Source organism: Harpia harpyja, chromosome 10 (assembly GCF_026419915.1).
Source record: "Harpia harpyja isolate bHarHar1 chromosome 10, bHarHar1 primary haplotype, whole genome shotgun sequence".
Classification (NCBI taxonomy): Eukaryota; Metazoa; Chordata; class Aves; order Accipitriformes; family Accipitridae; genus Harpia; species Harpia harpyja.
The window spans coordinates 37,783,666-37,799,110 of NC_068949.1; the positions used below are offsets into that span (position 1 = coordinate 37,783,666).

The 15,445-nt window shown below is 35.8% G+C and overlaps 1 protein-coding gene across 4 annotated transcripts in view; it reads left to right on the plus strand.

Moving 5' to 3' along the window:
- Positions 1-15,445, plus strand: part of ATRNL1 (attractin like 1) — a 542,514-nt gene that overhangs the window by 98,999 nt on the left and 428,070 nt on the right. For all 4 annotated transcript variants that reach the window (XM_052798373.1, XM_052798374.1, XM_052798371.1 and 1 more), the window contains exons 11-13: positions 7,767-7,851; positions 9,728-9,936; positions 12,360-12,478. In XM_052798373.1, coding sequence (XP_052654333.1) covers positions 7,767-7,851; positions 9,728-9,936; positions 12,360-12,478 — 413 coding nt within the window. The remainder of the gene's footprint in view (positions 1-7,766; positions 7,852-9,727; positions 9,937-12,359; positions 12,479-15,445) is intronic.

The window sequence follows — 15,445 nt, forward strand, 5'->3', positions numbered from 1 at the left end:
AACAACAAAAGCTTTTCCAAAGAGTAAGGATATTTACTTTAGTTCCTGGCCAAATGGTCATGTTAGTAAATATATTTCTGTATGCCTAAGGCAGTTCCTGCAGTTTCAGTGTATGAAATATTCAGTCTCTGTCCTTTTGTTTCATGTATGCCAATTGCTAAGGTATCTGGATAGCCTAGAAATGTACAGAAAATGACTGATAGGGAACCTCTATAAAAGCCGAAAACTGAAAACATTGGAACATGGCAGCTGCTTCCATGGTCTCTCCTAGTGGTAGTTGTATTTCAGCTTGTCTGTATCTATGGGAGAAGTGCAATAACCCATACATTTAAGACAATAATATACTATCCAATGTTTCTTTTGTAAGTCTTGTTACTGTTTGGATTTCAATTTTTTTATTATGGATTAAATAGTATGCAAATTCAATCGCTTATGAAAGACAATATACATGTGAAATATTAAGTTTCTTCTAGGGTATTCATACAAAGCTTAAAATCTTTTTCCTGTTTGGAAAAAAATTTCAGGATTATCTCATGAGATTAACTTTAGTTTCACTTGTAATCAAACATATTGTTTGTATTTTGGAATAAAATGAATTGTTTATTCATAAATTGTTTGTAAAACAAGTTGTTTCAACTTTAGTCTGTCATCAACAAAATGAGTAAGTTTAAATGTCTGTAAAGGTTTTTTTTTTGTTTTTTTTTTTTTTTTTTCCCCCCAATGCAAACCCATCTATTTTTACAATTCTCCCCTCCTTCTGGAGTTACAAATGGATTATCAATGTGCTATTACAAAGAAAATGTAAAGCAGTGGCTGTGATAGATTAAGTTTTATGTGTTCCTGAGCACTTAAGTCATAAATGTAGTTCTGGTGCAGTCTGTAGTAGTGATTACTTCCGTATGACTGTACTATTAGAAAAGCAAAACTATAATAATATAATGCACTAATTGCTCCATTTAATAGTAAGGCTCAAGGTTGTTGGCTTTTTTTTAATACTGCTTAGGGAGTCACTGTTATGTGTATGGACTTTGCTATAGATGTTAGATCTATAGTTTAAATTCAATTCATGCTGTTTCAAACATATTTGCCTTTATGTTTTCCTGAGAGTAAGGAGATTTTTATTATCTGAATAAAGAAAAATATTTATGCAGTTTGGAATGAATTGGAAAATAAGTTTTTTGTTCATACCTAACTTCATGGTGGTTTAGTTGTCCAGTCACAAAAAAAAGAGAACCAGACAGCAGTGTAATGTGTGTCCATACTCTGTGAACCAACATTTCATCTTTTGCCTGAGTAAAACTAACTGAGTAGTTATTGGAAATATGTAAAGAGAACATACAAGCATAATCTGACATTGGTTTCTACTTGTATGTAAGGCTGCACTGCGGTTGTTACAGAGAGTGTGATTGAGCAGGATCAATACATTGGCATTTCAAATCTATTTAAATACTTTAAAAGTGAGAAATGATTTGATAATGTAAACATAAAGTAGGTAGTTTTGTATACCTTTTCTTAAAGCATAGCTCCAAATGTAGTAAGAGGTTGTCACTAAATGGGCCTGCCAGTGCAGAAATACAGATGTGATCCTGGAAGTAGAGTATGGAACACTGGTCGTCCCTTTTTTAGAGACTGTCCTAACAACTTTTGCTCCCTATTTCTAACCCTATTAATTTTTTTCTTTTTCTGTTCAGTGGAACAGCATTAACTTGGAGTAGTGAAGAGTTACCTAGCTTGAACAGGTAGGGCACTTTCCTCAGAGATGAAAGCCGTAGGTTTAAATCCCATTGGGTAGGAAATGAACCCGTTTCTCCTATATCCTGGATCATTACTCTAACTACTATTAAACTATATAAAGTAAGTATTTTTCCTTTTATTGTATTTTGGAAGTATGAACCTTTTCCATTCTTTAAAGGGAACAGTAAGAGTATCACTTAGAGTTCCACCTGCAAGTTCTGACTAGGCATGGTGCCTCTGTTCAGTCTTGAGTGCAGTATTGGGCATTGCAGGGTGTGGGGGGGAAATGAAGTTGAGGTGTAAATAAGCTTCTGTTCAGTGCTTACAGTTTTTCTTCTGAGTTTCTATAATGTTTTCTGCAAAGGGAATATTTCAGTTCCTTGATATTCTCTTATATTCTTTACAAAATTTTGTAGATTTGGGAGCGAGATGTCAAGATTTTCAGGGTCATTCTCATAGTCTTTTAGTTGTTGTAAATAATTGAGATGTGCATAATAAATGTAATAAATCAGATGAAGAAAGGGGAGAGTAATCACCTCTAAACCAACTTGTAGATGTGTGGTTCTCTTAGATTTTCAAAATTTGAACTGGGAATAGTTGGGTGCTCAACTTGCATAATTTTCAAAACTGCTTTATTAACTTAATTCAGACAGGAATTTAATGGAGCTATGTTAACTTTCTTCTGCTCCAGATCTGCCCTAATGTTTAAGTAATACATTGTTCAAAATCAGATGTGAATGATAAGTGCAAACTTTATACTGCCCTCCACTCTTAAAAAGGTTTTTAATGGTATCTTCAACTGTATGTCTGAAGAGCAAAAGTCACTCATAAAAAGACTTGCAAGACTAATAGGATGAGATAGGATGCTATATTTTCCCTGTTTTTCCTTCAGTCACATTTTGCTAAATCTGGTCTTAGCTAAATATTTTAAAGCAAATCTATGTTCGAGTATTTTACTGATGTGACAATGTTGATTAGAAATGTGGTTGTTACTTTTGTATAAAATCATACTGGGAAACATTCTAGTAATGTATGAATACATTATACTAGTGTGTATATATACACTAGTATACTATATGCTACAGCATATTCCTCTTGCCCTACTGTATATGCTATTATGGTACCTTTCTATTGATGTAACTGGTTGTATTTTTAGTGATCTCAGCAATGGAACCTTAATGGTCCCCAATGAATTCTCAAGGACTCCTTCTCTGTGTCTCTATGTCCCTTGTAGACAGCCTAGATTCCCACCTGAGTTCAAGCTCTGTGAAATTTTCCTTACCGTTGAGAACTTTTCTATAAAATGCCTTGGTCGTCCTCTCTGTGATCGGTAATGCAATACTGCTAATAGGATGTAGATGAGAAGGGTGCAGGAGACTGGACAAAGTATAGGGTGTCGAGGTCTGTCCTGTTGGAGCGTTGACCCTGGAGCGCATTACCCCACGCAAAGTTCAGTTGGGGTTTTTCTCTGCCAGCATCAGCTGGATCACCTCAAATCCGGTGCATTTCTGTGGTGTGTTTTGTCATGTAAGTGATTTGTATGGTTGGCGAATTCACTCTGAGCCACTTCTGGTAACTATTTAATCTACGCTAGGGAGGAGTATGAATCCTCTTATAATGAGATAATGTGGTAGGACTAGTTCTTGAAGTTAAAGCCTTACTAATAGGAAGAAAAGCCTCTGTATTCCTCCTTGTACTTTTCAGTGACTAAAAATTCTGGTAATCAGTTTGGAATGAATAGTATCACTTCTTCATCAGCTTGGTAACTTTTTCTATTAAAAGCAGGATATGCTTCCATGTGCTGTATGTTAAACCCAGATACATACAGAGAAAATGGTAAGTACAACCAGTACCATATCTGCTGCTTACAATCTGTATAATACCTTAAGAGTGCATGGCATTTTATAGAGGAAAGTATTTTATTCTTTACTCCGTAGAGCTTACCATTCTTATTAGACTTAATACAACAAATACAATGCACAGAAGGCTGTAATAGTGATAAACAATGTTGAAACTCATACTGCATTTGCTGTTTGTCACTTTCTTCTTGGAACTGTAAATTTGGGTACCTTGAAATGTTCAAAAGAAGTTTGAAGATGATGGGCCGGGACGAATTCTATTTGATTCTTTACCAAAACCCACCAAAAATCAGTTGGTTAACTATCTGTATTTTGTATTAACCAATCTGTACAGAGAAGCTTAGATCAGGAGTTTAAAGCTGAGCAAAAGTATTATTCTTGCACAATGCTCTGTTCAGTGTTCAGTAGTCATTGAGAAGGCTAGGAGGAGATAAGAGGGAAGGCTATTTGTAACGTGCTTCCCTCCCCCTTTTTTTCTTGTTCTCTGTTGAAAAGACCTGCCAGTTTGACAAATACCATCGGCAAGAAAGGAATTATTATATCTCCAGCCCTCAAGGGTTTCTTATCTCAAAACCAGCCTTTATTATGGTTTTATGGTTTTCCTTTGGCATTAAATCCCACTTTTTCTTAAATAAATTTCTAAGTACAGGAAACACTATATATTTGTATATATGTTTGTAAAAATACAAAAAATAATGTGCAACATTTTCCAAGATCAGATGAAAATTTAGTGTGGTATTTTTTTTTTTTAAATTGTTTCCTTTACCATCAAAGGCATATGAGCTCAAACATGCTCTTTCTGTTTATGTGCAATGACTTACAGCAGCAAGAACTTGATTTTACAGTATAGCAGCAAGATTTTGCTGGTCGATTGTAGCATTAAAATGTTTGATTTTTATAGCTTTTAAAATGGAAATATTTTATTGCAATAGAAATTGAATTAATTATTGTTGATCACTTACTTCCAATGAAGAATATTGCTCTTAGTCTGAATCTCTTACATATAATTCAAACACCATGAAGGCATCAAATGCCAGTGTTATGCTGTGATATGGGGAATATACAACTTTTGTATTAAATATTACTCCTACCTTCATCTGAAGCTTGTGATCATAAGTGATTAATTGGTGCCCTAGTACTGTGATCTCTTCTGTTGAAACTTTCAAGAACAGCATCTCTCTGGCATGTATATACTTTCACCATTCTATTTAAGTGGAGAAAATAAATAAGGAACAATTGTGAGAGAGAAAGTGTATTAATAATAATTTTATGATAATATAATGTTAACAATGATAGTGACAGAAGGTAGAAGTTGAGAAAGAGGCAAAATTTTGGAGATGCGTTGGGTCTATAAGACAGTGAGTTAAACTTACTATACTTTCTTTTTCTTCAAACTACTAAATTCATTCTGAGTCCACCATCTGATGTTGAAATTATTGCTGTTTGGACCATCTGTGTTACTCTGGTAATAATGTGCTTTTAGTTTCTGTTTCCAATTTATAAAAAGATGTAATTGATTTATCTACCATAGCCAGAGTCTCTGACTCTCTTTATGGGCTCAGGCTGTGATTCTGTGGAAGCCTAAGTCAATCTAGCGGTGTATTACTGCAGTTTTGCCCGTAGCCATGCCATCCTGCCCCCTCTCATGTGCTGCGTCCACCCTCGCGTGACCTTGCACCGAGATGTTTCAGCATGCTAACAGGACGCTAACTGGACAAAGTGCTGTTGTGAATAATTCTCTGCATTAAAAGTGCCAGAACAGCAGCACCAGCAAAGATGAACTGTTCTGACAGCAGGAACGAGAACAGGACCAGCGCAGCCAGCAGTTAGAGTGACTTAGGCTCTGTATGACACCAGCCTCGAGGACAATTTGTCCCTCTTGGATTTCCTAATATCCATTTTTGTTGTTTTAAGCTGGGGAGGGAGGGAGGGAGGAGGGGTGTTTGGGTTTCTTTTTAATTTTTTATTTTTTAACCTTAAGCAGTCTTCCTTGAAATATGTGGTCTGATGGTGATATTTCTTTATTTTTTTAATCATATCTATAACTTGCATAAATTATTCCAAATTTTAAAATTAAGTTACTATACCTTACTTAGATGTGGCTGTCACTGGAATCTTACAGGTAAATGAACTCAGCAATATTAGGTAAAAATCAACTCGTGTAATAATTGCATTAAGACCCTGGAAACAGTTAGGTTTCAGATGTGCTCCCCACAGTCTTGCTGTATGCCAGTGACCTTTTCTGACTGTTGGTCTCTATAGGACACTTCTGCTTCTTTGTGGTACTACCTGACCATGCAGCTTCTACAGGCATGTACTCTATCCACTTCTGCGTATTATGGAGAATATGCTGAGCAAATAGGTCTTTTTTTTTGTGTGTGTCTTAGTGCCCAAATTGATAGCTTTGCCACTGGTTTAAAAGAAGAATTGTCATCTTGTTATTCTGGTTTCAAACCACATTAAGGCAAAATGCAAGTAAGTTTTCACTGAGAATATCTGAAAGGCCAATATAATTATCAAAGACGTAAATATATATATATGTGTGTGTTCATGTGTGTATGTATATATAAAAATATAAGTAAAACCACACTTTTATTTGGATTGGAGAGGTGTCTCTCCTTTTAAGTCCTTTTCAACTTCGAATTTAATCCTTGTCTTTTTGTGTATAGCAGATTTTTTTTTTTAAATGAGAAAACTGTAACCCTCTGTCTGATATGAAAGTTTTCCTGAAAGTTTACCCTACCTGTCTATAAAATCTGTTATGATGACAAATTATAGAAATGCTTTGCCTGCTTTATAGAAAAGTACTTTCTTTGCTCCATTTTAAAGGGATTTCTTTGAAGTTTCAATCTCCCAGTGCTCCCTATTTCTATTACTGTGGGATTTGAATATTTGAAGTCAGTAAAGTTCAAGTAGGAAGTAATGAAGAAAGGACTAGTTGTTCTAAAGAACTAAAATCCCAGTCAGGACAGAAAAATGAATCCACACCAAAACCACATTTGTAAATGCTCCTATAGCAGTACTAAAAGAAATATGTTTGGATAGTTAATTTGACGTGAAGATACTGATAGAACCTTCATCTCAAATACTAGGTGAAAGGAAAGTAATGAAATACATATGAATTGAAATCCTTTGGCTAATTTGGGAGTGTGTAATGTTAGGGCAATATTACTGATCACTTGATGACAATGATGGCAGTGGTTGTCGTTGTGGGTATTGAAATGGGCTATGAAGGTGGGGCCAACTGAAGTGATTCTATGATTCTATGATTCTGTGAACTGTATAATAAAGAGACGCTTCTGTGAGTGTCCTCTGGCCTTGATAAATGCCATGAAAGGTAAGTATTGCTGACAGGTTCTTGGAGCACCTACTCAACAAAGGCATCTAAAAGGAGTACCTGTTGATTTATTCTTGAGCAATGCAAATATAGCTTCTCAGAACTAGTGACTGCAGTGTGCTCAAATCCTGCCATTTCTAAAGTGTAGAAGAGTCTTTCTTTATGCATATTAATCCTTTCTCCAGAAAATCCATCAGTGATGCATTTAAAAGGGGGATCTACCTAAAAATCTAAAGCCTACTTAAAAAGAAATGAAAAGAAGGACCAAAATGGCATTAATGGAGTGTGTTTAAAGACTGATAGTGTGTATATCACTGATCTATGATATATGTTGATAAATGCATATCACTGCAAATAAAGACTCTAGAAGGACCCTATGGAGTCTGAATAAATAACAGATTTAAACAGCAGAATAAAGCAGATTATTAGGAGTAGGAAAAAACAGCTTAGCTTTTACCTAGTGACAACAGAAAAAAAAAAGTCTGTCAAATCCTGCTGATTTTGCAGAACAATTTTAAAAAACCCTAGAAGCTAATATTAAGAATGGTTTTAAATACATCAGTCAAATTTTGTTTCATAGTTCATGAGACCAATAGGTGATGAAAGCATGTTAAGAACATTTCAAGGTCATGAGGTATAGATGGTCTGTTTTTACAGTGGGGACAGCAGGGGTTACCTGCACTGATCCCTCTGGGAAAGGAGGGTAAATAGGCAATAAAGTTAGTTGATACTTAAAATACACAGAGAGTCTGATAAAATCCATTTTGCAATATTTTGCTGAAAGCTTTTTGAATTATTTTATATATGTTTTCATATGGTTTTGTTTTGTCTTTCAGCTTGTGATGAATGGAAGATTTTACCAAAACCTAATCTACATCGAGATGTCAACAGATTTGGTCACACTGCTGTTGTCAGTAATGGGTAAATGACGTGTCTTTTAAATTTTCCTGACCGTTTTTTCTGAATGAAAAACATGTGGCAGAAATTATACCTATGTAAAGTATGGTTCAATAGCATACAACTGATGTAATTCGTTAACATGAAAAGTAGTGCTCATCAGGGGCTTTACTTGTCTTGAGTAATCAGTACAGCTAATCATCAAACTGACATGCTGTGGAATCTGTTCAATGGCATTTTATATGAACCTTCTAGTGTACTGAGGTGTTTCCTCAGTATTGTGAACTACACTGAATTTGAAATTCAGTACCAACTATAATCCTCACTTAGATGTGATGGGAGAAATCCTTTTCTCTTTGCAGCATGCTATAATTCCTTGTTCTTCTAGAATGATAAAATCAAAAACATGTAACTAAAATTTGCTTGGAAAAAGCAGTATTTTGATGATATGGATAGTTATCATCATTAACCACTTGCAGGAAAAAAAGCCTGCCAGCATCTAGACTATATTAAGTCTGTTGCTTATCCTCTAGAAAACGTAGCATACTTTCATGTCATTTGATTAGTAGAGGAGCTCAGTAAAGCTTCATCATCTAGAAACAGGAGATGGAGTGGATCTGGAGTTTTCTGGATTTGGTTGCTGAACTCTGCTTCCTCCGCTGCAGCCCGCAAAGATAAAATTGTGGGACAAATGTCTCCTTTTTTAGTGGAAAAGTTGTAGAAAACTGTAGTCCGGTTTAAAAAAATTTCTACTCTTTGCTTGTTTTACTATTGCTCATTCCCAAATGGCCCAATATCTGACAGTTGTAGTACTATAGATCATTTTACTACTGATCATTTCTCTTCTACATTATTCATCATGCTAATAAACTCAGTATCTAAGTATATGCAGGAAACTTACAGATCCTATACATATGGATATTGTATAGGTCAGAAATAGTGGAGGTGGTAAGTAATACTACAAATAAGAGTTTGATTTTAACAAAAATAGCAGTAAATTGTAACTTTGTACAGAGAGCACTCAAAATCAATCAATGAACAGATTACTTCATTAAGAGAAAATTGTTTGGAATTAATGAATTCAACAACTGGTAGCTTTTCATTCTGATTTGTGTTGTTTTAAGACATACAAGCTATGTCTGATACTTCGAGGACTGTCCCTTTCAATGAATTAGATTCAAAGTGAAAATGCTCCCCCCCCCCTTTTTTTTTTAACCCCCTGAACTTAATGGTATTTTTAAGTAGGGTTTTATATACAGAAAAGTGTAATATGAGATACTCTCCAAAGATTTCTGCTATTGGTAACTGTATGATTAATTCTGTTGTAAGAGTATATGATACAACAGATCGTACAGGTTCTTTATTATTATCTTTTACCTGAGGCTGTTTTTTTAAATGAGAAGGGTAAGATCTCAAGACTAGCCTTCTGGTTCTGATGTCAGCAACTACTGCACCGGAAATGTTACCAAAAAGAAATATCCATCTGCCAATTATTACTGGCTGTCTTCGAAATCTTCTTGAAGAAAAATGTTCTCATTTCCTGCAGCCCATTATTTCACACTCTGTTCTCATTATCTAACTCCAAAAATGAGTGGTTGCCTCCATAGCTGCTCTTTCTTCTTTCCAGACATATGGTATATGTCACTCACTAATACATATAGCACAGTGCACTTTGAGCAATTTTTTTTATTAGTCTAAACTTCCATGGAGAAATACATTGAAAAACTTATCAATCTTTATAATGGAAGCACTGACAGAGTCTTTATTAGAGAGAGGTGAAGAATGTTTTTTATAAGATTATGTGGTTTTTTTTTTTATTGTATATCAAGACAGATAAGAAATCAAGAAAACATATCTATAGCTACAATAACAGTTATATGTACTTGCTTTTTCCTAATAGGTCCATGTATATATTTGGGGGTTTTTCGAGTGTTCTTTTGAATGACATCCTTGTGTACAAGCCTCCAAACTGTGAAGCATTCAGAGATGAAGAGCTGTGTAAAAATGCTCGTCCAGGGATAAGGTGTCTGTGGAACAAGAAACATTGTGAATCCTGGGAATCTGGACATGCTAATAATATCCTTAGAGCAAAATGTCCTAAGAAAACAGGTAAGTGAATTCTAGTCTTACAGTGTCAGATTTGCAATGCGATGTAGGAGCTAGGGGGGGGACCCCCCAAAACCCAACCAAGTGGAACTAGTGATTGGATAGTTAAGACTGTTCCTCTCAGAATACCCAATGCAATAGATTTATGGATTAATTTTTAAAATCATTCAATTCTGGATTTTGTTTTGATTTTTAAATACAGGGAAGTAGGTGCAGAAGAACACAAGTTTAAGGTGCTAAGGCATACAAAACATAAAAAGATAAGAATTTAATTCATTGGGGAGCTAAAGCATAAAATGACTTTAGATTGGATTTGGCTCAATGTGTTTGAAGCATTTATAAAAGGGTGAGCTTTTGTAACTGAATTAATTTTCCTCTTTCCTGTTTCTCCACCTTCTCCTGTTTTGGGATACGCACACACACACACTCACTCACACTCACATAAGCCTTCATATTTTTCTGATTCAAAGCAAGCATAACAGCAGTCAGAGCACAGATGGGCGCTGCAAGTGATATCTGCCATTACAGGCATATGGCACTCTCGTGTCCGTACATACCAGTAAGAGAGAGGGAAAGCGTCGCTGCTTCAAGTAGATTACTTATCAAACAGGAGCATTTGTATAGAAGAATATAGTACAGTCACAGCCAGAAACAAACTTGAGGCAAACAAGCCCTTTGCTGCAGTATGTCAAAATGGGTTCAAGTTTGTCATATGAATTTCTGTGCGGCATTGTGATAGCTGTATTGTTTGAAACAGCAATTTAGCGTTATGAATAACTGTTTCACCCTATTCTGAAGTATTTTGGCTTGTCACAGATAAATTGCTTGTGAAAGTGTTGTTCTTATACTTCACATGAACAGAATATGCTTCCCTGCTACATGCACCTGCTATTTTTAATGTGCATCTTTCCTTGTAGCACAATATAAAATTGCTAACCAAACTTTGGCTGTGTGCTACATGTACACACTACCATATGATTAAACTGCCATTCTGTTTTTATGTTTATTAAAAAATTATTAGCTCTGTTATTAATCAATGCTTCAAGACAGTTTATTTTTCTGTTAGCTTTTATTTGTTATCGAACTGGATATAGAGTTCCAAACTTGGAAAAAAGGTGCATTATGTAACAAAAAGGTTACATAGGTAAAGTTTTCTGAAGAACTGCTTTTGCACGGTTTCATAACACTTAGAGATCTAGAATCTAGAAAGTTTCAGCTCTTTGTATAAAGAAAAATCTCTAGACACTAAATTCAAAAGTAATACAGATGAAAGTCGATCTTATAAAAAGTTGATCATATCAACAGGTGTTTAAAAAACCAAACAAAACAAAGCACAGACAGGCTGAAGGAAAAAAGTTAGAGCAGTTTCTAAAGTACAGCTGCTGCAGTGGGAATGAACTACCACTAGACTTGCAAGAGATGAGGTGTGTAGAATTCCAGTCCCAAAGAAGTTGTGTGGACAGCACTGCTTCATTGCTGTCAAATCCTTCCAGTTTGGGGTGGCAATATTCTGCCAAAAGCCAATTTTTCATATATTCTTTTACACCACTTGTCTCAATTGTTACCGGGTTGAGAGTATCATCTGAGGAACCACTGACAGTCAATATTAAAGGAGAAGCAGAAATTTTAGTGGGTTTTCACTTCTTGAATAGCAAGGCTTCCCTGGCAAGAGAATCTCTTAAACTTGCATGATGCCGAGATGAAAGAAGCCAAACCGCATAGGAGTTAAACACGGTAATCAGTGTAGGAGATGGTAGGTATTCTCCTATTTTGGGTCATGGTGATTTCTCAAATTTTTGCCTCCTTTAAACAGAAGTAATCATTTGTGTCCCAAACTGTTTTAAATAACATAAATTTTAGTCCAAGTCCTGAAGGCTTGTATTAAGGATTTAACATGAACTCTGCCTCAAATATTTTTTGTAGAGAAAAGGCAGAACTATAACTTAACAATCATTATTGGGTTTATAAATTAATTTATAGACTTAGAATGTTTGTGTGTTGCTAATATCAATCTTAGATTTTTGTTTTTATTTACTACTTTTATCATTGCCTTCTTGCATAGCAAGAAACCTGCATCTGAAGAAAATCTTTCTTCTGTGTTAGAGTGAAGAATGAGTAGTTTAAGAAACTTTCTGATACTGTTATTTTATGTACTGTTCTAAGAGAGCTTGTATGCTGCAAATCAGTGAATATTCCTTTAGTTGATATGAGACTTATGAACCTTCAAATACAGTTGTTACTAAAGGAATTTTTGAAGGAGCAAATCTTATTAAATGAATAGAATTAATTTTCTACAGTAACTTAAACCTTTATGAATGGCTAGAGTTGAAATGAAGGATGTAACAGAAAATGCTCTAAGCAAGTGTTTGAAATGTGGTGTTATTCTCCTGTTGGATGTTTCTTTTTGACTTTCATTTGTATTATAGCTGCTGCAGATGACAGATGTTACCGATACGCGGACTGTGCGAGCTGTACTGCCAATACAAACGGGTGCCAGTGGTGTGATGACAAGAAGTGCATTTCAGCAAATAGTAACTGTAGCATGGTGAGTCTTTGCAAATCTATGACCATGTTATTAACACGGTTTCTTTTCTGGCTAAAGCCGAGGCTTGTTGCAGCAAATGAAGGGGTAGAGTAGACTAATAGTGGCTTGTTTTGAACACAGACATAAATATGTTTGCCTGGCTTTTGCAGTAAAAATATTGCAGAGGGCAGAGTTGGACTGCAGCAAAGATATATATTCCAGGGGAAAAAAATTAATGTATTCTTTAGGATTGTGTTAGCCCACTGTATATATCTCAGGACAAATACTGTTGTCTCCTAATTAATGACATTTGGAATGTCCCAGAGTCATTATCAATTTGGATTTTGTGCATATGCAGTGTACAGTATGCAGGCAGAAACTGTGGAATCCCATGAAGGGTGGCTGCTTGATTCCCTCCCCCCCCCCCCCCCCGCCCTTTCAAACAGGACCAGGTCAGTCTTGTTAGTCTTGGTATTCTGATCATTGCTCATCATAGAAATTTTTTTCTTTAAGTCATGCAGTTACTTGTTATCTAATTAAAGGAATATGAGCCTCTGTCACCATGAGATTAACTGGTTTATGATTCAGTAAGATTGTTCTGATCTTTGTAAATACAAGCAATAAGAACATACAGATTCATACAAGTTTATATTTTTCTATTTTTTATATTGCTTAGTGCCACGTTTTATACTTTGTTGTTGTCCGCCAGCTGCTGCATCTCTTGCATGTTCATTTGATTTTTGACAAGCTTATAATAGTATTTTAGCTTTATAAAATTTACCTCCTTATATTTTTTCAGCTAGCTCCAGACACCTGGCTGTACTTGAGTTCAAAATCCTTTCTTTACCCACTTCCATTAGTGAAAGTAGCCTGCTCTCTGGTTTGAACCTGATGCAAATCAATCTTATTCTCTAGACAGACAAATTAAGGTGTGAGTTGGATTGACTACGACTCAAATCTTGCCCATTCAGAGTGAGCACAGCCAGCTCTAATCACTGGCATTTGTAGCTAGTCACTACTAATAAAAGCAACACAGACACAAATTCATCAGCAGTCATGTTATAAGTCTGTCAGAGGGATTTCACATTCCAGGCACTAATGGTTAGTTTCCTTTGTGATCTTCAAGGGCTCTTCTTTTCCTAGCACATTGTACTATATTAGGTGCCAATTTTCTAACTGTGGTTTTCAACTCCTAAGCAAGGAGCAGTTGCTAAGGAGCAGACCATCTTCATCCCTAATAAATGTGGAGCACTGGGTATTTTAGCACAAACTTCTCAGTTCAGTATCCTTCTTTGACAACCTTTCATGATCAAGATTGTCAGCTTAATTAGCAACTGATGCACCAGTCTTCTCTATATCATTTCCTGTCTTTTATTGAGGGATTGAAGTGGATAGCAAAGGCTATTAGTGGAGTTACTAAAGAATGGGATAGTGAAAATTCATCGAAATAATTTCTAAGAGTTACTATCATAAGTTGAAGGTGGCTATTGCAAAATTAGTGTATTGGCTGGGAGATGATGGAGGCAGAATTTTGCAGCTATCAACATAAACCCACCAAAATAGCATCAACAGAATGGCACCATGTGGAGAAACGAAATGGATCAGGCTGATTTTCCATTTTCATAGACTGCTACTTCTGGACTAGGCCTACAAAATGAAAATGTTGTGACAGTACTGTGATGGTAATATGGGATAGCAAGCTGCAGACTCAGAAACATCACAAGGAGAAAGCCCCATTTTTGCAGCTGTACAAAGGCCTTGATTTATGACTTAGATCATAGAACATCCAGATGAGACAGACAGTAATGTTTTAGAATCTGTTGCTTTCGCTTCATGGAGACTGGCCAGCATACTAAAGATATGTTGGCAATCAGTTTGGCATTGGCCTCATGGTCATGGATATTTGCAAAGCAGTGACTGTTCTGCTGATTGGAAGGGCTGTAAAATATGGAAATTTCCCTGAAATAACTCTGTTTGGACAGATGGACTTCATAAGTAGTACTAATGCACTGATGATACACATATACCTGCCTATGCTCACCATCTGATGTGGGTCAGCACATTAACAGGACACTATATTCCACTACTGTGCAGACTCGTGGATCATCAAGGTATATATCATGCTCATATCTGATGTAATTGCATCAGGGGCTTGCAATGCCAGGTCGTTCTGGCTCAGCACTACCAAGCTGGTTTTTCTCCCATAAAAACTCACATAAGTGGGATACTTCTGCAGCCTATGGTTTTAGTTGACCCCATCATATCTGATGCAAATGTCGAGGGGTGAATGCTTATCCTGTCTTGCCCAACTGGGAAACAGTTTACTTAAAATATGTGGAGTTGTTCAAGACAGCACTGACATTTGGCTAGTGAGTGGATTGAACAGCATGCTAGCAGTAGTGCCTTTTTGTCTGTTTTCTACCATTAACTGCATGTATAAGCGATTTTGTCTGTTATAATAACGATTTTGAAGGTTGCCTTGAGAAATTACACCGTTGAAATTCCCCAGATTGCTTACAGTGGTTTTACATAATACACTGAATTTATTCCATAATAAAATATAGTGCTCATATATAAGATAAAAAAAAAGTTAGTTAATTTTTATGTTTCAGATTCATGGATGGTAAAAACGGGAAGATCACCTTTTCTACCTTTTTTTCAAAAATATGCAAATACAGATACTGGTTTGCCACAGGGGCAAAAGGAGCTATAATACTGTCATTAATACTGTCTTATGCCAAGTACAGACTTCATGCAACATGACATACTAATATCTGTATAACTTCCTCTTTCAAGCTATTTCATAGAATATTGTATAAGATTTTGTCACAAAGAAGACACGATGTCATTGAGGTACCTATTCTTTTTCTCCCATTCACTGGATGCCTGCATCAAAGATGGAAACTTAAACAGGAATATTTTGATTGACTTGCAAATCCTAATAGTGTTGCATACATCTCCCTATAAGCGCTACATATCGCTCTTCTA